At 39.4% G+C, this 26,272-nt stretch overlaps 1 protein-coding gene across 4 annotated transcripts in view; it reads left to right on the forward strand.

Annotated features, from left to right (window-relative positions):
* Nucleotides 1–22,451, forward strand: part of STRN3 (striatin 3) — a 46,187-nt gene extending 23,736 nt beyond the window's left edge. Inside the window, exons 8-18 of one of the 4 annotated variants that reach the window (XM_056852149.1) lie at nt 4,948–5,058; nt 11,295–11,435; nt 15,172–15,305; nt 16,415–16,590; nt 16,690–16,737; nt 17,092–17,213; nt 17,327–17,494; nt 18,348–18,488; nt 19,713–19,820; nt 20,605–20,691; nt 20,784–22,451. In XM_056852149.1, coding sequence (XP_056708127.1) covers nt 4,948–5,058; nt 11,295–11,435; nt 15,172–15,305; nt 16,415–16,590; nt 16,690–16,737; nt 17,092–17,213; nt 17,327–17,494; nt 18,348–18,488; nt 19,713–19,820; nt 20,605–20,691; nt 20,784–20,953 — 1,406 coding nt within the window. In that variant the 3' untranslated portion in view covers nt 20,954–22,451. The remainder of the gene's footprint in view (nt 1–4,947; nt 5,059–11,294; nt 11,436–15,171; nt 15,306–16,414; nt 16,591–16,689; nt 16,738–17,091; nt 17,214–17,326; nt 17,495–18,347; nt 18,489–19,712; nt 19,821–20,604; nt 20,692–20,783) is intronic. The other 3 variants (XM_056852151.1, XM_056852150.1, XM_056852152.1) reach the window with 3 other exon arrangements.
* The last annotated feature ends 3,821 nt before the right edge of the window (nt 22,452–26,272 follow it).

The raw sequence follows: 26,272 nt of genomic DNA on the forward strand, positions 1-26,272 counted from the left end.
CTTACCCCAAGCAATTTTGTGTACATCACTATTTTTGTGTTTTAAGAAAATAATACTGGAGATGCTGAAAACCAAGTTGATTTGTTGTTGGTGAAATTGCCAGGTATTCAAAATTGTTGGTTTTTGCCCAAAATATATTGAAGTATGTGACTATATAAACACTAATATTTTAGGATGTAATGAAAAAAACATGCTTACTTGGAAATTCCATTGAAATGGATAGGACTTGCTTCCAAGCACTATATTTGGAATTAAGGTATTAAGGATGCTTACTAATATTCAATCGGAAATAACATATTTGTCTCTAATGTTATTTATTATATCTGTACCTGGCCATCTACCAAGGTGTTCAGGGCAACTTAAAAAGGAACTAAACATTACAAATACAAATTTAAAACAAGCTACACATCACAAAAACTGCTCAAACCTTTAAAATTTCAACTCTAGAAAATCAGCAGTAATAGCCATAAATACTGAACCGAGCAAACCATTGATTTGCCATTAAAAATACAAATAGCAATATCATCAGAGATATAGCGGGGGGAAATAGATTAGAAAAAGAACACATGGCCCAGGGCCTGAACATAAAATGGACAAATTAAATTCAGTCCTTCTCAAAAGTCCTCTGGAAGAGAACTATCTATACCATCCTGTGCCAGGCCAGTAACAAGGGGACTGATCCTAGGGCAGAATATTCTGGTGTATTGTACCATAACGGGGGAAAAGCACACTCTATACTACCCACCAGTCTTACCTAGCTCACTCCAGGCAGGCACGAGGAAAAGCGTAGTCCGGGTTGATCTTAACCTATGGGCAAGTTCCTCTTTAGGGCTTTAAAAGACAACTCTCAAGCACAGTAGAAAGGCTGCACTGCTGACTGCTATGCTTACGGAGTGCTAGCCCTTCTGTTGATTTGATCCCTTTTATGTCTGGCAATGCTTACTTGGCCCTTTAGAGCTCAGCCCTTTACTTCTCAAATTGATGTTCTTAAATTGCTGCTGTTTAAATAGTTCAGATATTAACTGCTATGAAACAGACAGTAAAAAAAAAGTATTGAAAATAGTGTTCAGAAATTTAGTAGTTTACAATTGATACTGCTGTTTCCAAAATTTCATAGGTCAGTGATTGGATACTAATGTTGAAGAAAATCATGGAACAAGTATTAGGCCAAATACATCCTGTAGCTGTGCTACCTTGTGTGAGGCGTATTGGATAAAATTAGTCAATTATGTCATAGATACACGCTCCCTCATTTGTATAATATGGAGATACCCATGTACCAGCATTCTGTCTCTTAATCAAATACGGTCTGTTATTTTTACGTACCAACAGAATATTTGCTGCTGATTTTGAGCTCGTTTGAATCTGTACTTGCATGCTTTGATTTTTTTTTCAGATTCCACAAAGTAAACAAAAATCTCTGCTAATTAGAGAAATTGCCCTTTCCTAATTCAGCAGGATGTGGGAGAGATGATTGAAATTAATGAGGAGGAGCTTTTCCATCACAACTTAACTTTTGTCTGTTAGGTAAAGATGTAATTGATTTCATGAAACTTGCCGAGTTATAATGTTATGAATAAAATAAATCCCTCTGCTCAACTATGTGAGAAACCATGGCCCATGGGGCTGCTCTGCAGACAGGAAAATTCATGTCAACAACTGGCCGGGCATAGCTGTATCGGTGGTGGAGTCCTGAATAGTCTTATGACAGTGAGAGAGCTGTTGGTGTTGTAAAAGAATTCACTCTGGTGAGGTGGCAAGGGATGAGATTACATGAACTTGTCTGCCAATCAGTGATGGCTACAATAATAGGTTTCATTCTGGAATCCCTAGAATAAGGAGCAGGTGTGCATGTTGTCCCATCCAGTATGAAAATATTCCTTTAAATCTATTGCTTGGTATTCTTATTTGCTGTTATTGTTTAGATGTTTCAAGTTATTTCCTTTCCTTTCTCATTCCCAGAAAACAAAGTTCTAGTGATCCATGAAAAGTAATGGAAGCAAGTGAGACGTGCTATTGTTCCCACTAAACAAGATTTCTGGTCTTACAAGGCAGCAACATGTATATTTTACAGCTAATTGTTGTCTTGTAAGATCAAAAGTCTTGCTTGGTGGGAACAAGTAGCACGTCTCATTTGCTTCCATTACTTTTCTGGATTTTCCTTCGCACTGTAATGATCTTTTTCACCTTTCTTCTCTGCTTCAATTAACAAGCTGTAAGCACATACAGCACTTCAGTTTAAACTTCAGGATTAGGACCCCTCATGGGAATTGATTTGAAAACAGTTGCATCCCATTGTTGTTGATCTGGAGGAAAACTTCAGTGTACTGAATAATTATAAAAGTATTTAATGTTCTCTTCAGAAGAGTCGGCAAGATTGAAACATTTTAGTGTTGGAAAAATGTTAGTGGTTCTTATATAGCTTGTTCCCTCAGAGAAGGGAGGAATAACATATTGATAGTGTCTTGGCAAACCCAAGTTTTACATGTTTGCTAATTATCCTTATGTGTGTCTTAGTTCATGAATAGTTATTGTCTTAGTGATGCTTACTTTATAATTTGTTGCTTGCTTGGTCACTTTTAGCAAACAAAAATTGCCTCCCACGTGGCCAAGGATTGCATCATTTCAGTGTGATGTAGTTGTTAGAGTGCTGGACAGGATCAGGGAGACCCAGGTTCTTATCGCCACTCTTCCATGGAATTTTGGAGAGGAGAACGATGTAAATATCTTAGGGTCCCCTCTGCGTTATAGATACAGTTAATAAATATAGAGCCCTGTTTGCAGCTGCCATAGTGATGACTTTTGCTTGTACTGCTAGGATTATGTTGTGCTTCTGGCTAGCTTATTGTTATTTCTAGCTTTAAATGCTATTAGTTTTTAAGGCTAGAATGGAGAGAAGTTGTCGATGTCCCCATTTGCGACTCAGGCATTTGTCTGTGTATTAGGTTAGTGGGGAGTGGGTGTGTGTGGAAAGTCCTTCATGGAATTCTTATAGTGTGTTAAAAAGGAAGTTTTACAAAATATGCCTTTTGTTCCTTCTAGCCCAAGAGCTCGTAGCAATTATGACCCCACCTTTTTGAGACAAGAAGGCAAAGGAGGAGTCTGTGAGAGCAGCCACAGGAGTCGAGGGACTGTCACCAAATTATTATTTACAACTCTGCATTAGTGTTACGATGCTGGTTTGTGTTTAAAAATAAATCCACTTTGTTCAGCCCGTTGTAAATTCATGATCTTCTTCTGTTAAATCATAATTCAGAGTCCTGGTTCCACACAGGAGTCCCATAGCCAGCTGTGAATGAGCCACGTTTCATGCATTCAAACTATTTCATACCCTTTTTCTGGATCATCATATTTAATGGTTGATCTCTACATGAAGAGAAACAAAGAGGTCATGCCTCCAGCTTGTTTTCTTGAATCAGAACTAATTTTGTATAATTTGATAGCAGAATGGACATTATAAACGCTTGGGGTTGTTCCTGGAGTAAAATCGGAGGGGGGTTCCTATATTTCCTTCTTCTGCGGTCTTATTTTAGAGAGAAGAGGCCGAGTGAAGAGAGTAGAGCCAGATCTTATCTCACAGGGTCAGAATGGTCTCCCATTCAAATATTTGCAGGATCGCCCAGTTAATGAGTTAGCTTGTCCCCACTATGGGGAGGTCAGGGAAAGGGAGTATCTGCTATAGGATATTTTCTGGAGATGCAAACTACTGTGTGAACAAGTTGCACAACTGAACACAATCACCAAAAAAGTGTGTTGTTTAGAAAAGTAATCAAAGACCGTCAATTCCTTATACATCTTATATCAGGAAGACTGCTGACTGGGAAAATCGCTTTTTTTGAAATATTTTCAAAGTTGCAGCCTAGTTTTGTGCAAGCTCATAGCACTCCCCCATTACAGTAGGCTCACTCCTAAGTAAGTGGGTGTGGGATTACAGCTATAGTTTTATAAAAGTGTTTCTTGGGTCATGCTTACTAGCAAGTACACTAAAATATTTGTCCGATTTTCAAAACATTTGCCCATGATGTTGCTATTCAAGTGTCTGGTTTGTACTGTAACCTTTACTGAATTAAGCGTGCTTAAGTTTATTTTAAATAAAGAACACACTATGCCTATTAAAGGTTATTGAATTGAATTGAATAAAGAACACTGTACCTTAGGATATTTTGTATAAGACCTACTGTTTTCAGTGGAACTTCCATGTAATGTGTTTATGATCTGGCTTGAATTCCCACCACTTCAATTTTTGGCAGACTAACCATCCTGCCGTTGTCCCACACCCACCCACCCAATAGTAATGGGTTCTTGGGATGCAGGATTTGTAGACTTTGAGTTTATGGTCTTTTAAAAATAAAAACAGGAAAAAGAAGAAGGCAAACAAATAAAATTCTGAAGAATTTTTAAGGTGTGCCAAACTGTCTTGACTTGCATCTATATTTTCAGTAATTTTAATCGACTTACCCTTTGTGTTGTGTCATATCTTGGTCTGTTTCTAGAGCTACTAGATCTTACTGCATGTAGAATAGAGGAAAGTGCATGGTGGTTTTATGAACAACATGGTGCTGACAATTCAGTTTGCACTTTAATGAATGATATTGCATGAACTATATTTATTTGCTTATTCAGTGCTGGCTGGATAATTTTTAATACTGTCTTACTAAAGATGCAGTAATTTCATGCACTAAAGTAAAGCCATTAATTCTTTTATATCTGTAAATAGAAAAAAATGAAAATGTTTTCATTATTGACAAATTAGCCTAATGAAAGAGTATGAAAAAAGATATGACCAAAATTGAAGCTTTTTACAAAACAGTAACTGAAACTGCACCTTTAAGATGCTGAAGTGTAATTGAATAACACCTTTTATTTTGATGATTAACCTGTAACACTCACAGACAGTTGCATTGCCAATTGCTGATTATTTTTCTTTTAATAATATGCTGCATGTAGACAAAGATGACCTGTCCCCAACTGCTGAGGTTTGGGATGTAGACCAGGGACTAATAAGTAAACTGAAGGAGCAATACAAGAAGGAACGAAAGGGGAAGAAAGGGGTAAAGAGTAAGTGCAGATTCTGAATCTTGACACAACTCTGAATCCATGTGGAAGACAGTTGTTTTTTGAAACATGTTCTTGTTTTTCCATTTTTAACACTTTGCAGGCTTGGGGGCAACTAACTTTAACTTTCCATTGATAAATTGGCGCATCAAAATTTGATCTGCAGTTGAATTTGAAATTTGGACTTTGCATTTGGCAGCACGTGGTAAAGAACAAATTATGCTGCTTCACTATCCCCTAGGAATACATTATAAAGATGATGATGTAAAAATCTGAGCTAACTACAAATGAATCCTATTGTTTTTGACTTTGATCATGTTTTCCAAATTTTAATAAAATGTTGGGGTTTTTAAAAACTCTGTTCAGAAAAGATTTTTGTATAAATGCCAAAGATATCAACGGGGGTCCACAGACTTTGGCTTGGCTTACTAACAATTGCCTTGTAGTGACCACCAAACCCTCGTTTCACTTCATGTTGCTGTTGTCATCTATAAGTGTCCCGTTCCGAGTGAAACAAGACCCAGCCCTGCTCTCCAGTCTTCTAGCATTTGCATAGGGCTTGGGGAGTGTCAAGGATTTTTCATACGGACAGTCTGGCTGGGGTGGGGAAATAGTTTTTGTTTTCCTTTTTTGTATGGAAGGCAGGATCAATGCTTCCCCCTCGTGCAGGGGTTCTGCAAAGCCACTGTGAACCGAGAGTCTGATTTCTGTGCTGAGTTCTGTGCAATTCATCCAGAATTCGTGGGGGGAGGGGGGCAGGGATTGGTGCCCTCGTGGCTGCTATTATGGAGCCATAATTTGACGTGAAACCTAATTTTGAAGCTTAATTTTGATTTACTCATTTGAATTCCTAATTACATGCTTGATTCACGCTACTTAGTATGCACCCATCTTTTAAGTTATCCTGTTCCTTTCTTGTACAGGGCCATTCTCAAATTTCAGGGGGGTTAAAAAGAAGATATTTGCTTAATTTTTAGTGAATTTGATTTTCAGTGAAAAGTAATGAGGTGAAATGGCTGTGTTCTGACAGAACATTTAATTGTTGGTGCCAAATGAAGTTGTTGTCGCTACTCATTGGTATCACCTATCCTCGATCATCATCTTTATTCTTTTTAATACCCATTTTGGCTCTTGAGTGGCCACTGCAGGTTTTTTTTTGTTTTTTTAAACTAACCTAGGCTCACACTAGATGTTGCATGGCAGGGATGCATGGCAGTGGATAATGATAAGAGACTCATGACATGACATCATGCTCTTCACTTTCTTCACTTCTCTAAGCAGCAGCCCGTGGAGTGGAGTAAAGTCAGGGAAGTATGGTAACATGTCATATATCATATTTTATTTCTCTTAACGTTTATACAGAGTGGTTGTCTTCAAGGCACTTACAGTGCAGTCGTATGCAGAGTTTCTTCAGTCTACATCCATTAATTCAATGGGCTTGGACTGGAGAAATTCTGCATTGGATTGCACTGTTAGTCTTGGTTCAGATAACAATGTGTGAATGAATCTAGGGGATGATTCACTTCCTCCCTCGCCTTGTGCCTGGTGAAAGATTTCGACGTTTATGGTCAACATAGTTTGCTGTTTCGCATGTACTGGCAAACTGTGGTTTGTACTTGTCCTGCAGATTTGAATTCCAGAGAGATTTGTTACCAGTGAGGAATTCTAGTTTGCCACAGATCCAGAAATAACGTTGGAACACACACATGAAGCTGCTTTATACTGAGTCAGACCATTGGAGTGGCAGCAGCTTTCTAGGGTGTCTCAAGTAGAGATCTTTCAAATCAGCTGCTGCCTGATCTGTTTCACTGGAGATGCCTTGGATTGCACCTGGGACTTTCTGCATGCATAGCAGATGCTATCCCACTGAGCCACAGCCCCCTTATCTTGCTGTACATAAAGGAGAGGAGAAGGCATAATGAACATACAATCTCGAGAATCCTCCAGGCTGACTCATGGAGCAGGAAGAAGAGGATATATGTTTTCAGGGAAAGCAAGCATCCAGTAGCAAGTAGACCCAAAGCAGTGGTTCAGCATTATAGCTTTCAGAATTGCTGTACTAATTGTGGAATCTCAAGAGCAGCAAAGGAGCGTTTGGGAGTTTTGGGCCACATTGGCTGTTAGGTCCCCAATCCACAGGTACATAGAGCATTTGCTTCTGTGCACCTTCTTGCTGGAATAGATTTCTATTAATGAGTTGGAGGACTTGGAAGCTGTGTAAGATTAGAACGGCATGAGTTTGAAAAGCGTAATGGAGGCTGCCTTGAAGAGAAGCTTGGATGAACATTAAAAGTGGGTTTGACAGTAGAGACAATTATAATATATGTACTTAGTCTGTAGATTTGACATTTTGGGCTCGCTCTTTACTCAAAAGAAAGTCCCATCAATAAATTTACTCCTAGGTATCCATTCGCAGATGGATAAATAAATGAAATTGCAATAAAAGGAAATTTCCATGGGTGGAATTGCTGTGCTGGATTCAAATCAATTTTGCATTAGACTTCATATAAATATAAACTCTTCTGTATAAGACTTGTTTTAATTTATTAACTGGAATTTTTTTTTAAATCTATTAATTTAGAAATACAAACGTTGAGTAGAATTTTTAATAGAGATGAATAAATGCAGAGAAAATTAGACATGGTGCAGTCACTTCAGAAAAAAGAAAAATATAGAAGGAAAGATTTGGCAAGATTTTTGGCAGAACAGCTAGCTGATAAAAAACTCTGCAGTGGTGCCTGAAAATCAGCTTCCCTACTTGGGACAGACCCTAGAGATGGAACTAACAACATAGCTGCCCAGCCTAGCAAATGCTTAATGTTTTCAGCAGAATAAAAGCATTCGCAAAATGTATCTTTTCCTTACTGAAAAATTATTTTATTTAAAATATGCATTGTTCTTTTCTCCAACAGAACAAAGGCAGGTAACATGCAAAATACAATACTATCATAGTTGGTAACTGTGTGGTAATTTCAGAGAGCATTTAAACATCACATTTTCCAAGTAAAGAGTACTTAGTATGTAACACAAAACTTCAGGTTGCATTTAAAAACCACAGCAGTTTGAGTTGCTGTTTAGGAATACCCTAATCTGTTGTCTGCATTGTCTTGCCTGGCTTTAGCATCCTGCTTCATTCACACCTAATAGTTTCAGACAAAGTAAACTTAAAACTCTGTCTTAGTAACTGGAGTATGATTTACCATCCCTGCTCTACTGCTCATTCAGATCATTCCCTTGCTATTTGATACCAATTTCCACATTTGCAAGCTCTTTCTTGAGTGAAAGCCAAAACTGCCAGCTGCCAGAACTCTTCCGACTCTCTAACTGGAAGGTCACAGTCCTGTTTTATGGTTACTACAGGTTCCAGATTTAATAGGACAGGCACTGCTAGTGGAGATTAATGTTCATTCTTGCATTTGAGGTCCATGATCTGCAGGGTATTGAATTATAGTTACCTTTTGACTCTCCAGCTATTAAGGTATATTTGTGGTTGACTCTTATCCCCCTGTCCCAACCTCATCATAATAACATTCAGGGGTATTGTAGTTTTCCAGTTCTATACCGTCTGATATTTTCTCATTGTGGGTTTGAATAACTAGTACTTGTTTATCTGGAATAGTTACTACTTCAGGTCTAGAACAGCATCTCAGACGTTGTATAAAACACTGACGTTCCCGATATTATTTGAGGAATTGTTCCTTCCTTGTTGGATATTGCGTTTTGACTCCACCAGTACGGCAATGTCTTAATCCAGTCCAGAAAGTCTTACCCTTTTACTGACTGAACTTAACTCCTAATGGAAGTGCAGTTTTCAGTACCAATAATTAATGAGCCCTTGAGAGCACTACCCATCTCAGTAGGGGCTCCTTACAGTTCCATGGACAAGGGAAGCTAGATAGTTTCAGCTCATCTTTGGGCTTCTGCAGTGGCAGCCCAGTTCTTTGGAATGGGATGCTTAGAGAAGGGCAAAAAGTGTCATCTCTGATTATCTTTAGGAAAAACAGTAAGGCTGATTATTTTAAAGGAGTCTTTGGAAATGGGCCTGCTGTTTAGCTGATTGTTTTACTCTTCAGCACGTTCTTCCTCCATTTACTTCTCTGTTCCAGCTTAAGTTTTGCACGACGTAGAATTCTAACACAATTAGTCTGCAAGAACTGCCTCTATTACAATTACATCTTAATTCACAGTGGGTAGCCATGTTAGTCTGTCTGCAGTAGTAGAAAGGAGCAAGAGTCCAGTAGCACCTTAAAGACTAACAAAAATATTTTCTGGCAGGGTATGAGCTTTCGTGAGCCACAGCTCACTTCTTCAGATACAGCTAGAATGTGAATCCATCTGTCTTTAAGTAGAGGAGAGTGAATTCAGACAAGCATTAGTATGTAAATGTTAACAGTATGTAAATGTGAATAGCAGGCGTGATGGGATTATGTGTGGTATGCAGAAGAGTCTGATGTCCAGGGGAGAGATGGGTGTGGAGAAATCAGCATTGGTAATGAGCCATGAATGCAAGGTCTTTATTAAGCCCTTAAGATTGGGACTGCAGGCAGAGCTTAGCTCCTTGCTGTTTCCCAGGAGTATCTTCCTGATCAATTTTTTAAAAAAAGTTCTGGCCTCAGGAGGAGTACCATAGAACTTAAAATGTGTATATCACACTGAGTACTTTGATCCAAATTTGAGGACAAGGAATTTTGTCCCAGTAGGTTACTCAGTATGCTGCTTTAAAAAAAAAAGAGAGATTTCTCTTTAATGACTAATGGATTTTGCCTTATTTTGTAGCTGTGTTTCTTTTCAAGTCATAGGTGACTTGAGCCTTAATCTTTAAGGGTATCTCCCTGTAGCATCACCCATGCATATTCCAAAAAGCTAAACACATTCAAAAAAGTAAATATCAAGTCATGGGCCATTTGGATATTTATAACATCATTCTTGGGCCATACAAAATTATCAACTTAAAAATTAGCTGACCAAGCCCCAAGCAGGCAGCTGCCCCAGATGACACACCCCGCCCACGCAGGCAAGCAGGCAGGCATCCAGCCAGTGGCGTACTCGCCCACCTGGTGGCACAGGATGGTCTGTTGCACCAGCTGGGCTTAGCTATCCAGCCACACGCATGGTAGGGCCAGATTCTGCAGCTGGCTCCTGCCACCTCCGCCTGCAGGGATGAAATGAGGACACACTGGCTAAGAACTCCCCCACACACACACATTCTGGCCCTGCCTCCTTTAACCCCTCCATTGTCGCCACTTCCACCCCCAGCCCTTTTGTAGTACAGAGGGAATACATTTCTCCATGGCCTGGGTGGGAAAGGGTTAACACAGTTTCTTGGGTGGTCCTAGCCACTCCATAGCTAATGACTCTTCTGCAAGGGGGGGGGGAAGGTTTCTTTTTTCAGCAAAACAAACTCGCATCTGCCTTGAATAGAGGCTATTCCTGTCTGTGGGAGGGGGCGGATCGCCAGTTTTAGATCCTTCTGAGCTAGAGATCTGCCAGGACCCATGAAGGGCCAGACCAAATGATTTCGCTGGCCTTAAACGGCTCCCGGGCCTGACGTTCCCCACCCCTGCCATAGAGGATCCAAGCCAAAGTATGTGATGTGACCTTTTTGAGGAAGTACAGTTTGCTTTAACAAAAGGTGCTCTAAGCTTGGTAAATGTTCAGTCTCAATAGATGGTGGATGTGTAGGACTACTTTGGAGAAATGGGGAGGGTGACAGGAAACTTGTTACTAGTAAAGATTCTTTTTAAAAGTTTAAAGATGAATATTTTTAAATTTACTAATTATTTTAAAAATGAACAAGGAAGTTAAACTGTTTGTTGCCTCTCAAACACCTGTTCTGTATTTCCCCCCCTCTTTAGGTAAACAAACTTTATGCTTTCTCAGCAGTTCTAACCTGTAGTATAAACACTGAATTTTTTGTTGCAAATATGGTTTGTATGCATTTGTTCAGAGATTATATTTTTGAAGTCCAAACACTGAAGCTTCCTGTCCTCTAAGCAGAGCACAAAGAGATCACACTAGAACAACTCAAGTTTCAATAATTTTTTTAAACTTGAAGATTCGTTTTAATTGTAACATTATCCCACACAGCGTTATGCAACGATATGTGTTTTACTGAAGCCTGTGTCTTTAACAAAATCACATTAAAATAAGTTTACTGATTAGCAAACTGGCCATGTAAGTGGCTGTCAGGTCATGCGGTAGCAATTAAATGAACCTTTGCTGCTGACGTTAATTTACAGGGGTCAACAGGACAAAACTGCAGGACATGATAGCTGATCTGGGCGATGATGAGCTACCCCACATCCCTTCAGGAGTCATTAATCAATCTAGGCCACCCTCTTCTAGAATGACTGATCATGAAGGTGCAAGAGCAGAGGAAGGTACAATAAGTTCACCTACTTACTTGTTTTCAGAAGGTTGAATTTTAAAACCACACTCTTGCATAGTCCCTCTGAACCTTATGTTAATGCTAGGGGCATGGGTGTTGCTTGCTTCTTGGTTCTATAAAAGTCTGCCACCACTTTATGTTCCACAGCCTTTGGGTTGGATCCAGCACAGCGTTTCTGTGGGTGCCAGGACTTTTCCTGGTGGAGCATGGCTTTTGCAGCTTCCTTTCCCCAAACACCCCAAAATCCCCCCTGGAGCATTATTTCAAGGTGTTACAGGAGGGTGAGTTATAAAAGGGAAAGAAATGCTATGCTGGGTCCAGCCCTTTCTCTTGTATCTGAAAATCACTACTCAGATGATTTTGTTAAAAGGAAATTTGTATATGAAAATACAAAACTATATTTATTCTGAGTAGCAAAGGGATTATAAAAAGGGCAGCTGCTGGTAAACAATAACATTATTCTGTATGGTATATCTTTGCTTAACACTCCAAAGAAAGCACTGCTGTATCCCAGGAAATTCAGTGAACCTGATGAGTCGTTAGCTCATTTTAAAATATTTTCTGGAAAAAAAACCTTAAATATCAAAACATGTTGTAGCGGTTAGCAGGACTCTCAGCATTAATCCAGACTCTGTTCCTAAAAAATCTCTGTGAAGCATAGTCAGACCCTAAGCACAGATCTATCTTGAAAATGAAGAGCCTATTGCTTCCAGGAATTCATGGGATGGCCATGCAAAAGTTCAGTATGTATTTGTTCAAGTGGCAAGCCAGTGGGTTGAAATTGAATCATTGTGAGGAGATGTTTCAGCACTAGTTTGTGCTAATACATTTTTGAAATCCCTTGTTTGGTATCCTATACTGTTTTTTGGAAAGAGTTGCTTGGAGTCCACCAGGGTTCCCAATACATTACTTTATGGAAGTGACATAATGTCATAGGGATTTACTTTTTAACATCTAAACATGCACAGACTTCCCTCTGCTAGCGCCCATTCTGATTTTTCCATATGCATTTATTAGGAGATAAGCCGTGGGTGGTGGGGATTCTTTTTATGAAATGGAAAGCTTCGGTGCCGCTAAACAGATCTGCTTATAAATGATAGAGGGAATGGATGTGTGGCCTCACTCTCTCACCAGAGCGCATCTCGAAGTTTTCTCTCATTCTTTGGCAAGCTGCATAATGTGGAAAATTGTAGCATGTTGTCTTCTGCTTCGCTATGTTTTCCTTTCCCATTGCTAGCATTATAGCAGATGTTTGTGTTTGGCTTTTTCGTTCATTCACTAATTTCATAATTATGAATTTTGGGGTTGTACATTACAGCCTTACTGCATGCCTGTGACAACACCTAGAAACTAGGGACTTACATTTCACACCCTACAAACTTCTTTTTTTATGTACTTTTAGTTTTATAATTGAGGCTTAGTCCTCAGTGAGAGCAATGTTTGAGCTCAGGGTGCCACTTGGCATTCCCTTGGCCTGTTATGAGGGGGACTGTAGCTTGCAGGAACCACACAGTAGGCTTAACGAAAACAACTAAGACAAAGGTTTATTTCAGATATGTGGGGCTTTGTTTCTTACTCTTTCTTTTCTCCAGTCCTCTCAGTATTACAGTTAACGAAGTTAATGGAGAGCTGGGGGTTGAGAAAGTGTATCAGTTACAAAGCAGGTTTCCTGATCAACTGATTCAGACTTATAACATAGATCAGAAAGGCTTTTAACTTTTTAACTGTTGGGAACAGCACCCAAACCCTACCTGTCTTCAAAATACCTAAATTCCCCAATGGACTCCCCGCCCAACCAGCATATCTCCTAATACGTCTCTCACCCAAAGTCCAACAGCCCTCAACCATGTCGGCTGGCCAGCAGTTAAACTGCCAAACTCCTCCCTTTTTTTTTCTTTCCCCCATTCCAATCCACCATTTGAAAGTGATTGGCTGAGGGTCCTGGAGGGAAGAGTGTGAAAGCCATAGGTCACAATGCCATGCATGTTTCTTACAGTGAGTCTGATTCTCTTGGCTGTCTATGTGTTGTTTTGTTTCTGCTAGAGCTTCAACATAAGAAGAGGCAGATAAAATTAGAATTGATGTAGGTAGAAATCATAGACGATGAAGCACTTCCTAATATTGTAGATATTCTGTCCATGCATGCATAAAATTACAAAGAAAATGGTTTTGCCTCAATACCAGATCTACATATTTATATGAGATGGTTTCAGAGAGTTGCCACGGTGGTCTGCAGTAGAACAGCTAGATTTGAGTCCAGTAGCACATTAGAGGCCAACAAGATTTTACGTTATGAGCTTTCAAGTGTCAAAGCTTCTTTTGTCAGATACCCTTAGTCAGATCTGGTGAAGGGAACTTTGGCTTTCAAAAGCTCATATTCCAAAAATCTTGTTGGTCTTTAAGGTACTACTGGACTCCAATCTATATTTTTTTAAGTAGTGCTGTCATAACGTGGACATATTAAATAAAACAGTATCTTGAAAAGTGGTTTGTGGTATAACTAGACTAATGTCCATGCTTGTAAAATAAAGGTGCAGACAAAGATAAAGCTGAAAATTAACTCTTTTGTGCATACTGGGAAAGTGAGGTGAAAATTAAAGGAGGAAGCTATGTCTCTCTTTATCTGGACAATTTGCTCCTAAAGAAAACTTTTAAAAAATTAGTTTCATGTGGGTAGGTGGTCTGTAGTAGTAGAACAAAGGCCAAGTCCAGTAGCATTTTAAAAGCCAACACATTTTTCCAGGATATAAGCTTTTGTGAGTCAAATGTGACTTCGTCAGAGACCATCAGTATCTGAGGTAGTTAGCATTGACTCACAAAATCTGGAAATTTTTGTTGGTCTTTAAGGTGCTACTGGAGTTTAATTTTGTTCTTTTAAAAAACTTTAAGATCTGTACCATCTCAACCAAAGCATGCTGTAAATCTGTTTTGCAGTAATGCTGTATTTTATAGCTAATTAAACTAGTTTCTCTATTTTACATTTTGGATAAAAGATTCTTTGCAAAAGGGAAAGAGGGGCACACTATATTTTGAATAATAGTGTATGAATGTTTGAAAAGGTAAGTGTAAATGTAAAGCTAAACTGCAGTTATTCCGATGTCACATTCCTTTCTACTTTCCTTTGTGTGATTGATATTAAATAAAATAAACATGATGCATAAAACAGGCATTGTCTTGGTTCCACCAAACATGTGGAGTTATCAAGATGGATCTTTGCAGATCCATTCTCTTCCTACTGCAGCCTTCTATCTACCCCATCCACTCCTAAGAATTGGGACCATTAGAAATGACGTCTGTGTGGTATTGAGAGCTGTGGTGGGAAAGGGAATAATTAAAAATTGTTTTTTTCTTTTCAAATTGCTCTTGATTGGGTTTTTGGAGAAGCACAGAGGGCTGAAGTGGCAAGAGCAAATCAGCAAAGATGTTATGCAAACTTTGTTCCTTTGGAAATTTCTGGATCCAAGTTTGGCTGGTTGAATGAAAAATTCAAGCCGTTATAATATTTATAAATGCTAGCAACTGCAATTATTTTAACAGGTTTTTGAAATTAGCTGATACAGGCCTATCGAAGATTTATTGAGATAAATGCAAAATACTGTTTGAGCTAATACAAAATGTCTTTTCAAAATAAAAAATGGTGTGTGAATTGTTTGGCTTTAATACTTTGTCATCATTAAATTCTTACATTTTATCTCCCAAACTTAAGGAACTATCTTTATTTCTTGTAGCTGAGCCAATAACATTTCCATCTGGAGGAGGCAAGTCATTTATTATGGGTTCAGATGATGTATTGTTAAGTGTACTGGGCCTTGGAGACCTTGCGGACTTGACAGTAGCTAATGATGCAGACTACAGTTACGATGTAAGTGCAGATTTATTTAAAAATTCCTATATAAAATTGGGTTTGACAATAACTTGCATATAATTGCTGATAATCAGAATAAGGTGTTTCCAAAATGAAGTGAAAAGTTTGATGAAACAAGATGAAATATGTATTTTGCTCTTTACTATGCAAAAAACGAGAACAAAGTTGTGGCTGGCGCTTACATGATGACACAGAAAAAAAATATCAGAGGCAAAAATACTGTGAGTTGGATCCAGTGATTCATGGATCACACCTCTTTCTCACTTCTGCAGCCCGCTGTGACACCCTCCAAAAGCTGTTCCTAGGTATATGGGGACCCTTCGGAGGGTTGCAGCAGGAAGAGGTCATTGACAGCATTGAACCAACGTTTTTTTCCGTGATCCCTTGCTCCACTCACAGAATAGCTTCCAGAAAAGCTGAGGGAGGTGATTTCTGTCCATTTTCTCTGGGTTCCAGTCCCCGGTGTTCCATCCCATTCATTTCTTGAGGGTTCCCCGACTTTTCAGAAACACAGGAGGCTGCAAGAAGGGGGGGGGGATCTGGACAATGAATTCCATCTGTTCATGGTTCATTGGAACCAACTATGGTCTCCTAAAAATGGTTTTGTGATCAGAATTTTGATTCCCCCCCCAAAAAAAATCAAAAACATAAAAAAGACTGAGATGGTTGTATGGAAAAGGACAGGGAAGTATGCTATATTGCAGTATAATAAATCAGAATTTGGGAGCAGGAAGAAGGTACTTGTAAAGGAAGTCTTGCAAAGTGTGGAAATCCTTGTTAGATCTCAGGAAATCCCTTTGGGTAGCTTCTGATTAGTCAGGCTTTGCCAGGCATAGTTGGTATACATCTTGAAGATTCTCTCGGCAAGTTTTTTTTTAAATTAAAAGGTTTGGTTGTAAAACCACAAGATTATGCTAAACTAGGCAACACAATTCTAATAGGGCAGATTTATAGAAACTATATACCAAACATATATGTGTTGATATCTACGTCTTGTTATATATGCCAATGAAAAGCCCACAAGATCTTTCATTTGGCCTTGCGTTTGTGGGCAAAAGCCAATAACTGTTCCTCTTCCATGTATTTGTTAACCTCCTATCTTACAGCTGCCAGCCAATAAAGATGCCTTTCGGAAAACATGGAATCCTAAGTATACGCTACGCAGCCACTTTGATGGAGTGCGAGCATTAGCTTTTCATCCTGTAGAGCCTGTGCTGGTTACAGCCTCTGAGGACCACACTTTAAAACTTTGGAACTTACAAAAAACAGTTCCTGCCAAAAAGCAAGTACATGTTTAGTTATTTGCATTATGAGATCTGTTACAGTTAATATCTGCTGAGATTGTGTTCACAGTTATCACCTTTTGGCTTCTGTCTTTCAGGAGTGCCTCTTTCGATGTAGAACCCATCTACACATTCAGAGCCCACATGTAAGTATTTCCACAATATTTCGCAAGATTATGTTCCAGTGCAAGGAATTGCAGCACAGTGTTTTGGCATATTGGCTGTTACGTCAACCTAACTATGCTTGCTTTTGATTTCTTCAAGTAGTTCGGCTGAATTTTTACAGAAAAGGGAATATAAATAAATGCACCCCCAATACATACATACATACATACATACATACATATACACACACACACACACACACACACACACACACACTATATATGCAATGCACCCAGTAGTCTATACAGACTTTAAAGTCCAAACTTCTGAATTTTGGTTTTATTTTCATATTTTAAATCATAATGAACTGCTTTTGTGGTTTGTTTTTTAAATAGTGGACCTGTATTGTCACTGGCAATTAGTTCTAATGGAGAACAGTGTTTTAGTGGTGGTATTGATGCAACTATACAGTGGTGGAATATGCCTAGCCCCAATGTGGATCCTTATGATACATATGGTAAGCATCCTTGGTTTACATCATAACGTGTTTTAATACATTAGCCACACTAAATAACATTTTGCGTTTTCATATGAAATTGATTAGTTTTGTTTTCTTCCCACCCCCTACAGAGCCAAACGTTCTAGCTGGCACATTAATTGCTCACACAGATGCTGTCTGGGGTCTCACTTACAGTGGTATAAAGAATCACTTACTATCTTGCTCAGCAGATGGCACTGTTAGATTATGGAATCCACCAGAAAAGGTGCCCTGCATTTGCACTTACAATGGAAACAGGGGTAAGGTGTCTCTTTTTTAAATTAAAAAGAAGTTGTAAATCAGATGAAGAAATTAAGAATAGATTTTTAAGTCAGCTACGAAGTGTCAGAAGCTAATCCAAAGTTGATGTTTGCAGTAATGCTCTAGATCAGCAGTCTTCAACCTTTCCAGGCCTGGGACGCCCTGTGAGCTGCCAAAGTGTGGCATCAGAGTCACATAGCAGAAAGAGGAGGAAGAGCCAGATTTATGACCTAACTGATGTTAAGCTTGGGCATCACAGCAAGAGACCTGGGAACAGAAAGCACCACATGAGCACCAGAAGGTGTACCATAGCAAGGAACATGCCAAGAGCCAGACACATGGAAGCTTTTTATCCACGACTGTGTGACCTCACCTTGCTAGCCTGCTGTTCTTTCTAGTGTGCTTAGAAAGAGAGGCAAGAGGGTTGTGTCCTGGCTCTCTATACATGTTCAGTAGCAGCAGGTCTGTCCAAAAGGGAACCAGAAATAATGCTCTTTAAGGGCACCTGACCCAGCAGATGGGACTCCTTGCCTGGGGGGCCTGACCCATGGGCTTAAGAAGACTGTTATAGATGCATGCTGCTTCCTGTACCTCCTAGAAGTCCACTAACAGTTCTTTAAGAAATAAACAGTTTAGAATGGTAGCTGTTTGGAAGTTCTGGGAACAATGCAATCTGTTTTCAAATAGACAGACAGTTGATTGGATTTTTATAAATCCATCAGTTGGCTTAAATTGTATAGATGAAAAGTGGGATATTGTTAAGGAATATTTATGATCAACAGAGCCAGTTAATTGTAGAAATTGGGACAAAGAATTCTCTTAATAGGTGCTATTTTGTTTCTTCTACTCCAGAGTATGGAATACCCACATCAGTTGACTTTATAGGTTGTGATCCTGCACATATGGTGACATCATTTAGTAGTGGCAACACAGTCATCTATGATCTAGAAACATCCCAGTCACTGGTAATGCTTTCCTCACAGACAGATTCTGGTAAGTTAATTGCTTTATAGCTTGTTCCTCATCTCTATAGTTGCTATTTGGTTTTACAGATGGTTTGAACCAAGGGCACAGGGCAAATCCTTATTTCATGCCACTGTCCAATTTAAATCTCAGTGCAAAAATATATTCTTGCTTGAATGAGCCTTTTATTTCAGTGATGTCTATGAGCTACTCACAGAGGACTTCTGTTGCCACGGGTTTTGTTGTTGTTGTTGTGGACCAGATACATGCCAAAGTAACAAAATACATTAAATGAAAACATTAAAAAATGTTCTGGGAGAGTTAGTTTTAAATCCTTAGTCAGCTTTGAACTCTCTGGGTGGCCTTGAAAGTATCTAGGGGAATCCCTGTCTGTAAAATTGGTGAATTATGATGTGCTACTTCAAAGAGGCATAAACAAGAAAAAGACTGCAGTTCTTTTTGCAGAATAAATGTCCTTCATTTACCCAGTCATCTTCTAGTTAGGACCTTCAGAATGTGACTCAAAGGAGAATTTGTAATTCAAGCTTTTAAAAACAACTTTCTCAATCAATGGATTGCGAGGCGTAGTTTTGTGCCCTTCTTCGTCTGCCTTCCTCTGCCTACAATATAGCCGGTTGTCCCTGAATAGTCTATGAAATGCCAGATATTCCAGTTGTAATAAAAGTAAAGGATTGTTTCCAACCAGCTGCCACACATAGAGATGTCCCCCACCAGTTCTTGTTGACCCTTGCAAAGATGATTCATGGAGTTATGGGACCTGCATAGACAAAAAAGGCAAGTGGAGGTTTATAGGCTGAGAAGGGGACTGAAGTGAAATCACCCCCTCCCTCTCTGGAATTTAGAGGGGGAAGTTTAGCCTGATTCTGTTCCCCCCTTCACCACAGCCCACTCAGATCCCATGACTCCAAGTATTGTCTTTTTAGGTTTGAAAGGCACTCCTAGGGGAAAGAGAATACCGGGAAAATTTGCATCTGTTGATAGTTGGTTGGATAGAACCCAATTAGATCGATTAATCAGCAAATGATGTACTTGGATGTCTCTGTTAGAATGGTAGTGTGTTTTGGTTCAGGATGAATCCAACTTTTGGCAGCTGTAATACACGGCTTTAATAGCAATTTCCAGAACAGTGTTGTCTAATGAAATAATGAGTTATGTACTTCAATAATTTTGAAGAACTTTCAGTATTATGCATTTTGAAATTCAATCCATGGAACTTGTTACCTACTTTTTCAGGTTTACAGTCAAACAATCATATTAACAGGGTAGTAAGTCATCCAACACTACCTGTAACAATAACAGCTCATGAAGATCGACACATCAAGTTTTTTGACAATAAAACGGGTAAGGTGCCAACCAAACTATATTTACTTCTTAAGTTGAGGACAGAAATGTAACATCTGGTGAACTCTTCACATATGAAGCTGCAGTGTGAAGTTGCTGAAGTTTGTGTTTGGGATGTGAGGATAGGGAGCCATAGTTGGAGAAGTCAACTGCCTCAAGTTAACAACTAATTCCCCTTCTTACAAACCATTTTTCAGTGCTATTGGTTTTGTTTTGAACATTCGTAAACTCAGACTTCAAACAACCCAAAATGTCAACTTGATAAGGGCACTAACATGACATCTACAAATAACAGAATAAAATCCAAATCTATATACTGTTTCCCAAGTGTGCTCCTGTATCTGTGGATATCTAAATCTGGACCACACTTACCTAAAACAGATTTTTCTACAAACTTGGGCAGGAGGTAGATGAAAAGTAGGTTGGTGAATGGCTGAGGAGAGAAGGAGGCAAGGGAAGGGGAAGAGAAAATAATGTGAAAAGGAGGATAGAGGGGAAAGGGAGGTACCACCCCACAAGTCCTTGAGAGTTCCCCCTTGTTTTTAATTGGGAATCTAAGGACCATATCGGTTACTGGCCCCTTACATTTTTTCTTTTTAAATTCTTTTGTAAGTTCTTTAAGTTCTTTTGATTTGAGAGCGTATTTTCGGACAAGACAATGCTGTCATCTTTTGGATACTTCTAAAAGCGGTTCTCATTATATTACTGCCAAACAGTGCTTTGAATCTGTCGTTTCAAACTATGAATGCTTAGGAGTTCTTACATTGTCTGTACTTGCCCTTAGGTAAAATGATCCATTCTATGGTGGCTCACTTGGACGCTGTCACAAGTTTAGCTGTGGACCCTAATGGAATCTACTTGATGTCTGGAAGTAAGTTAAACCACCTCCGTTGTTTTCAGATTTTGTTACAGTGCCTTTTTGTGATGTCCAAAACCCTCGCCCTTTTTTTCTTCTTCATACAGGCCATGACTGTTCTATTAGATTATGGAATTTGGACAGCAAAACATGTGTGCAAGAAATAACAGCCCATAGGAAAAAATTGGATGAATCCATTTATGATGTGGCTTTTCACCCGTCGAAAGCATATATCGCCAGTGCAGGAGCCGATGCCCTTGCCAAAGTATTTGTGTGACCCAACAAAGCAAACCTGCATTGCATATAGCAGGTTTGCCTGGACAAAAAGAGGGAATTCGTCACTGCCATCACTAAAACGGTTACTGATGAGACACTACATGCAATCTGCCTCAGCAGAGACTGTGTGTTTGGGGCAGGCATCAATTGGCAAAATCACAATGTCATGAATGACGATGGGCTGAATTATGTAAATGTAATTACTGTATTTTGGGGGTGGGGGGGGAAAACCAGTATTTGTAGCCTTGACTGGATATGAACTGAGCGTTTGTCTGTTCTCTAGGTGTGTCTTTCAACGAACGTGGAGTTGGATCTTATTAAAGACTTTTATTTTGGACTCTGTGTGCTGCCTTAGGGTTAGGAATGTGGTGCTCTTGTGGGGGGAAGTGAGCTCCAAGAGTAGCTTTCTTTGCATTTCTTAGTATCTTCTGTTTATCAGTCAAATGCCACAGAATTCCCCCTTTTAAACCTTTATTTTGCTTTTTAAAAAAAGGAATTAACTTAAAATATTTAGCATTAGTTGCACAAAATATTTGGATAAAATTCTAGTTTTTATATGTCTTTTATATATATTTAGCCTGTCACAACAGTGCTCAAGATTGTATGGATAATGTTTTTTCTGCATTATAGTACCCTAAACCTCGCAGCTATCTCGCTAGCCTGTAACCAGACGGTTCCCTTTGTTGCCTAACAAAGCTCAGCTAAGTCCTTACATCAGGATGCTAATTCATCAGTGTGTAAACTGGCTTCCTAAAGGACTGTAAAGAAGGGTATAAATGAGACACAAAGGAACTTAAAATGCCCCCAGCCCTCCCCAACAAACTTTTAAAATTAATCTTGGCATCCTATCACTATGTGATATTTTGTACATCTTACTGTATTTACAAGATTTATTTATCAAGGATTACCCATCTGGCTAATGGCCTATTATTTATTTCACTTTTTGTTGGTCTTTATATCCTTTTTATGTAGCGTGTTAAGGGACCCTGTATATCTATTATGGCACTCTTCAAACAGTCTAAAATAGACTAAAAATGGGACATGTAATAGTTTTAAAAGTTACCAACAGACTTTTTCCCCTAGTTACGTGTCTGGAGTAAAGTTGATTCCAGAAAGTCATTTCAGAACTTTTGGAGTGAAAATGTTTTTATTTGCAGTTCAAATAGAATGCAAGAGTAGTTGAATCAAGAGTCAGAAATTGGCCGTGTTTGGAATAGTTATTCCTTGCTTTGATTTATTTTTTTTCAGATGTGCTTCAGTTTATGGTGTAACTATAAGATTTTGTTTGTGTAACTGCATGATTAAGACAATAAAGTATTTTTTCTAGTCTTCCAAAAAAATATTTCTGATCAGTTTGCGAGTTTTGATGAGTTTTGTAAGTTTTCTGTTTTACAAACTATGAATCAGCAAATTTTTAAGATTGTACAACATAGCAAAAATACAGCTGTTTAAAAATAATGTATATAAAATGCATATAATAAATACTAAATGGTGTACCTGTATGTTAGTGTTCACTATATTTTGTGTTGCGAAATTTTTTAAGTGTTATTTTATTCACCAAGTACTAGAATAATGAAGTTTTAAATTTTAGCAAAGTTGTTCCTAAAAACTATTCCTATTGCTGCACATTGTAAATAAACTGCATTGCTTTTAAATACTTGTAATATCTGTTAACAACTTCCTACAGCACCATCTCTATAAGGTTTCAAGAAAACTTCCTGATCATATGTACTCTAAAAATATTTTTTTTGTATGGACGAGTCGTTTTTAAAGAAAAAAGGAAATATGGTTTTAGTGATCTCAAAAGCAGTCAGATTTAACAGTTTTAGATAATATTTTTGTATGAAATCTTTATTTTGTGTTTTCCCACTACAAATATTAAGCTCATATATAAAGATATATAAAACAAGTTATACGAGAGTCTGGGAGCCCTGCGATGCAGCTCCTGAGCCACCAGGGAGCTCTATTTGCCAAAGACGGATGCCTCCCCGTTGCTGCTGCTGCTCTTTTCCAGGAAGCAACTGAGGGCACAGCCAGAGTTTGCCTAGATTTTAAAAAAATGTATCCTTTAAATATATTTATATAGGTTAAAAAAGGTAAATGTAGTCCCCTGTGCAAGCACCGGGTCATTCCTGACCCATGGGGTGACGTCACATCTCGATGTTTACTAGGCAGACTATGTTTATGGGGTGGTTTGCTATTGCCTTCCCCAGTCATCTAAATTAGGTGCTTGGGTACCAATTTGGCAGGGGAGGAATTGTGGAAGCTGTTGCTAGCTAACAGCAGCTGAATAACATCTTGCTGAGTTTGTTCTACTCTGCACACAGGCATTGAATCCTGAGCTTGCCCAGAGGCATGAGCCACAGGGCAAGAGTCAAAGGGTTCTTATCCTGTGGCTCTTAGTCTGAGGATGAGCTGGACAGAGATGGAAGACCTGCTTGGCTTTTGGAAGTCTTCCCCCTTTTTCCTGTTTGTTTCTGTTGTATTTTTTCCTCTCGTTAGCTGCTTTGGGTCCCTATTGGGTAGAAAAGGGAGATATAAATAAATTAATGAATATAAATTAATGACAGGCTAGAGTCTTTGATAACACTGATACTTCAGGTCTATGCAATACTGTGTTTGTAGTTAGTAGAAGTCATATTTAGAATGTATTTGCTATTGTAATAAGTCATATCTACAGACGGTCCAAAGACTAGTCGGCACAGTCAAACAAAATAGAAGTACCACACTTTTTCTTGAAACAGTGGCATAATGATGGGCCATATTATTGGGATTTGGAAGATGTGGCAACTGTATTTCCCTATTTTTCATTTAGATTAGAAAACCAAAAGTATCGGATTAAACTGGAAGACAAGGAAAGTACAGTTCTGTACCTCTGATGGAGTATTACAGAGTAATGAACTCTATTTAACTTTTTTAGAAAAACTGTTGCTATTTGCATTACATTTTTGTTGTAAAATAATGGGGAAATGTTGCCTTTGACCACTGAGGTCAAGATGGAGGTGGGGAGAGTGCTTTCCCCTCAGTTTACTCTTCGCCAATGTGGAGAGAGGATGTCTGCTGAAGCTTTCCATCTTAATTATCTCAGGATCTTCTTTGGGTAAACTTTCTTTCAATTTGGCACTTCTCAAAAAGTGCATGGAATGTAGGATCAAAATGATGAGCATGATGCTTGACTGCTCTGTCTTGGAGAGGGCATAATTGGAGTTGTTTGAGTCCTGCCACCTCTTACTGCAAAAGCATGCCATGAAAGGGCTGTGAGACTAAAGGTTGTGTTATGGGGAAAAGCCCTGGCGGCCCTGCCTTGTCAAGTGGAAGAAAGCCCAACTTTACCAGAGAAACGGACTTGTGTCCCATCTGTTATATCGGCTCTGTCAGCCCCCCCAAAGGCATCGACTGAGAAGCAACTGTTGGAGCCGACCTTCATGCTCATCCAAGAACCCATCCCCATCTCCAAGGCAGCCAGACTCACCTCTTTCCTCGGATGATGATGTCTTTGAAGTTCCTCCTCCAGTGCCTGTGGTAGAGGCTCAATCGAAAGACATCACACCACACCCTCAATCTCAAGGAGCCACGCTCAATGTTTCTTTTCCATGGGGCCCACCACAGGGCACATGCCCAGCCGTCCAATGTTTATGCCTCAGTAGGCTAGTGGGAGCAACCTCAATTCTTCTTCCAGTGGTCTGCCATACCTCCGACAACTGGCTCCAACAAGTGTCTGGCACCTTAGATGTTGAAGCAGAAGCTGTGGCGCCAGGTTTATACACGGCAATCTCATTCTGACTCGAGGAAGGTTTGCAGCAAGGACTGGAATCTGATTCAGAGTGTACTTCCATGCCTTCCTCTGAAGACTGTGGGCAAGCCATCCCCTATCTCTCTCACAAAGGACTTGAAGCTTTATGCAGAGCAGCTCATACGAATGGCTAAAGCCTTGGAGTTAGATTACCTACCATCAGATCTGAGACCACTTGATCCAGTACTCAAAGTGCTCTACAGCTCTGACACAGGTTCAGTTGTCCTTACGATGCTTCAAGGCTTACTGAATAAAGCCAACAATATATGGTCCAAAACATTATGAGGCCCTGCTTCCACAAGGAAGCTTGACAAAGATTAAAGAGGATGGATGTGACTTTGTCTTCCAGCACCCTCCCACCAATTCTCTGGTGTCAGAAGTCCTCCCCTCTAGACAGGGGGGTCCTATTCTTCACTGCTCAATAAAGAGGGTTGTAAATTGGATGCCTTGGGCCACAAAATATACTGTTCAGAAGCACTGGGCCTTAGAGTGGCTAATTTTGCTGCCATTATGGGACACTGCCAGAAGTTTTTTTTCTGGGAAAGATTGGCCTGGTATATCGACCTGTTACCAGAGGACAAACAGACTCCAGTAAAAGTGGAGTATGCCAAAGATCTTAAATGAGGGAAGCAGCAGCTGAACACTTCTTGACAAGTTGCAGACTGTTGCAGCAGAGCAATGGGTTCTGCAGTGGTTCTCAGACGTCACTCTTAGCTTCATTCCTCCACTCTACCTCCGGACACAAAAGGCAAAAATAGAGGACCTGCCCTTTGAAGGCAAGCAGCTCTTCAGTGAGCAAAGTGACACAGTGTTGAACAGAATCAGGAAAAATAGACAACAAAATTCTTGGGAATTACATCTCAGTCCGGCCCCTCGGTTAAGCAGAGGTATTTTCCCAGACACCCTTTACCCATACCATAGGCCATATAGGTACCAGCTGGCCCAGCATTAGCACAAGCAATACTGGCCTCCCTTTGTCAACCCAGGAAACAACAAGGCAAGCAGAAGGGCAAACAGGCCCCTCACTCTCCCAGAGGCCAATAAGGCAGGGGACAATCCCTGTCCTGACTAGGCCAGACCCCACAATTTTGGGATAGACTCACCCCTTTGCTAAAGAATGGGCTGCAGTAGCCCAGGATGAATGAGTTTATTGCTACATTTGGTTATTTTTTTAAAGTTCAGCACGTTACCTCATGTTAATTTGCCACAACATCCTTCCCCTCCATTATTGTTGGAGAAACTGTCTGATCTAGCTAAAGGGACCATTTGTAAGATTCCAAATTCTGATAGTTATAAAGGTTTCTATTCCAGATATTTTTGATTGAAAAGAATGGGGGTAAACACCCCATAAACCTTAGGAGTCTTAATAAATTTTTAAGAGCTGCAAGGTTCATAATGTTATCAGAAGTTCTTTCTTTGTTAAATAAAGGGATGTGGTCCTTGATCTCAAGGATGCATATTTCCATGAATCCTGTAGGAAATACTTGTGGTTCCAGTGTGGGAACTCACATGCATATTCAGTGTTGT

Source organism: Euleptes europaea, chromosome 6, assembly GCF_029931775.1.
Source record: "Euleptes europaea isolate rEulEur1 chromosome 6, rEulEur1.hap1, whole genome shotgun sequence".
Lineage (NCBI taxonomy): Eukaryota > Metazoa > Chordata > Lepidosauria > Squamata > Sphaerodactylidae > Euleptes > Euleptes europaea.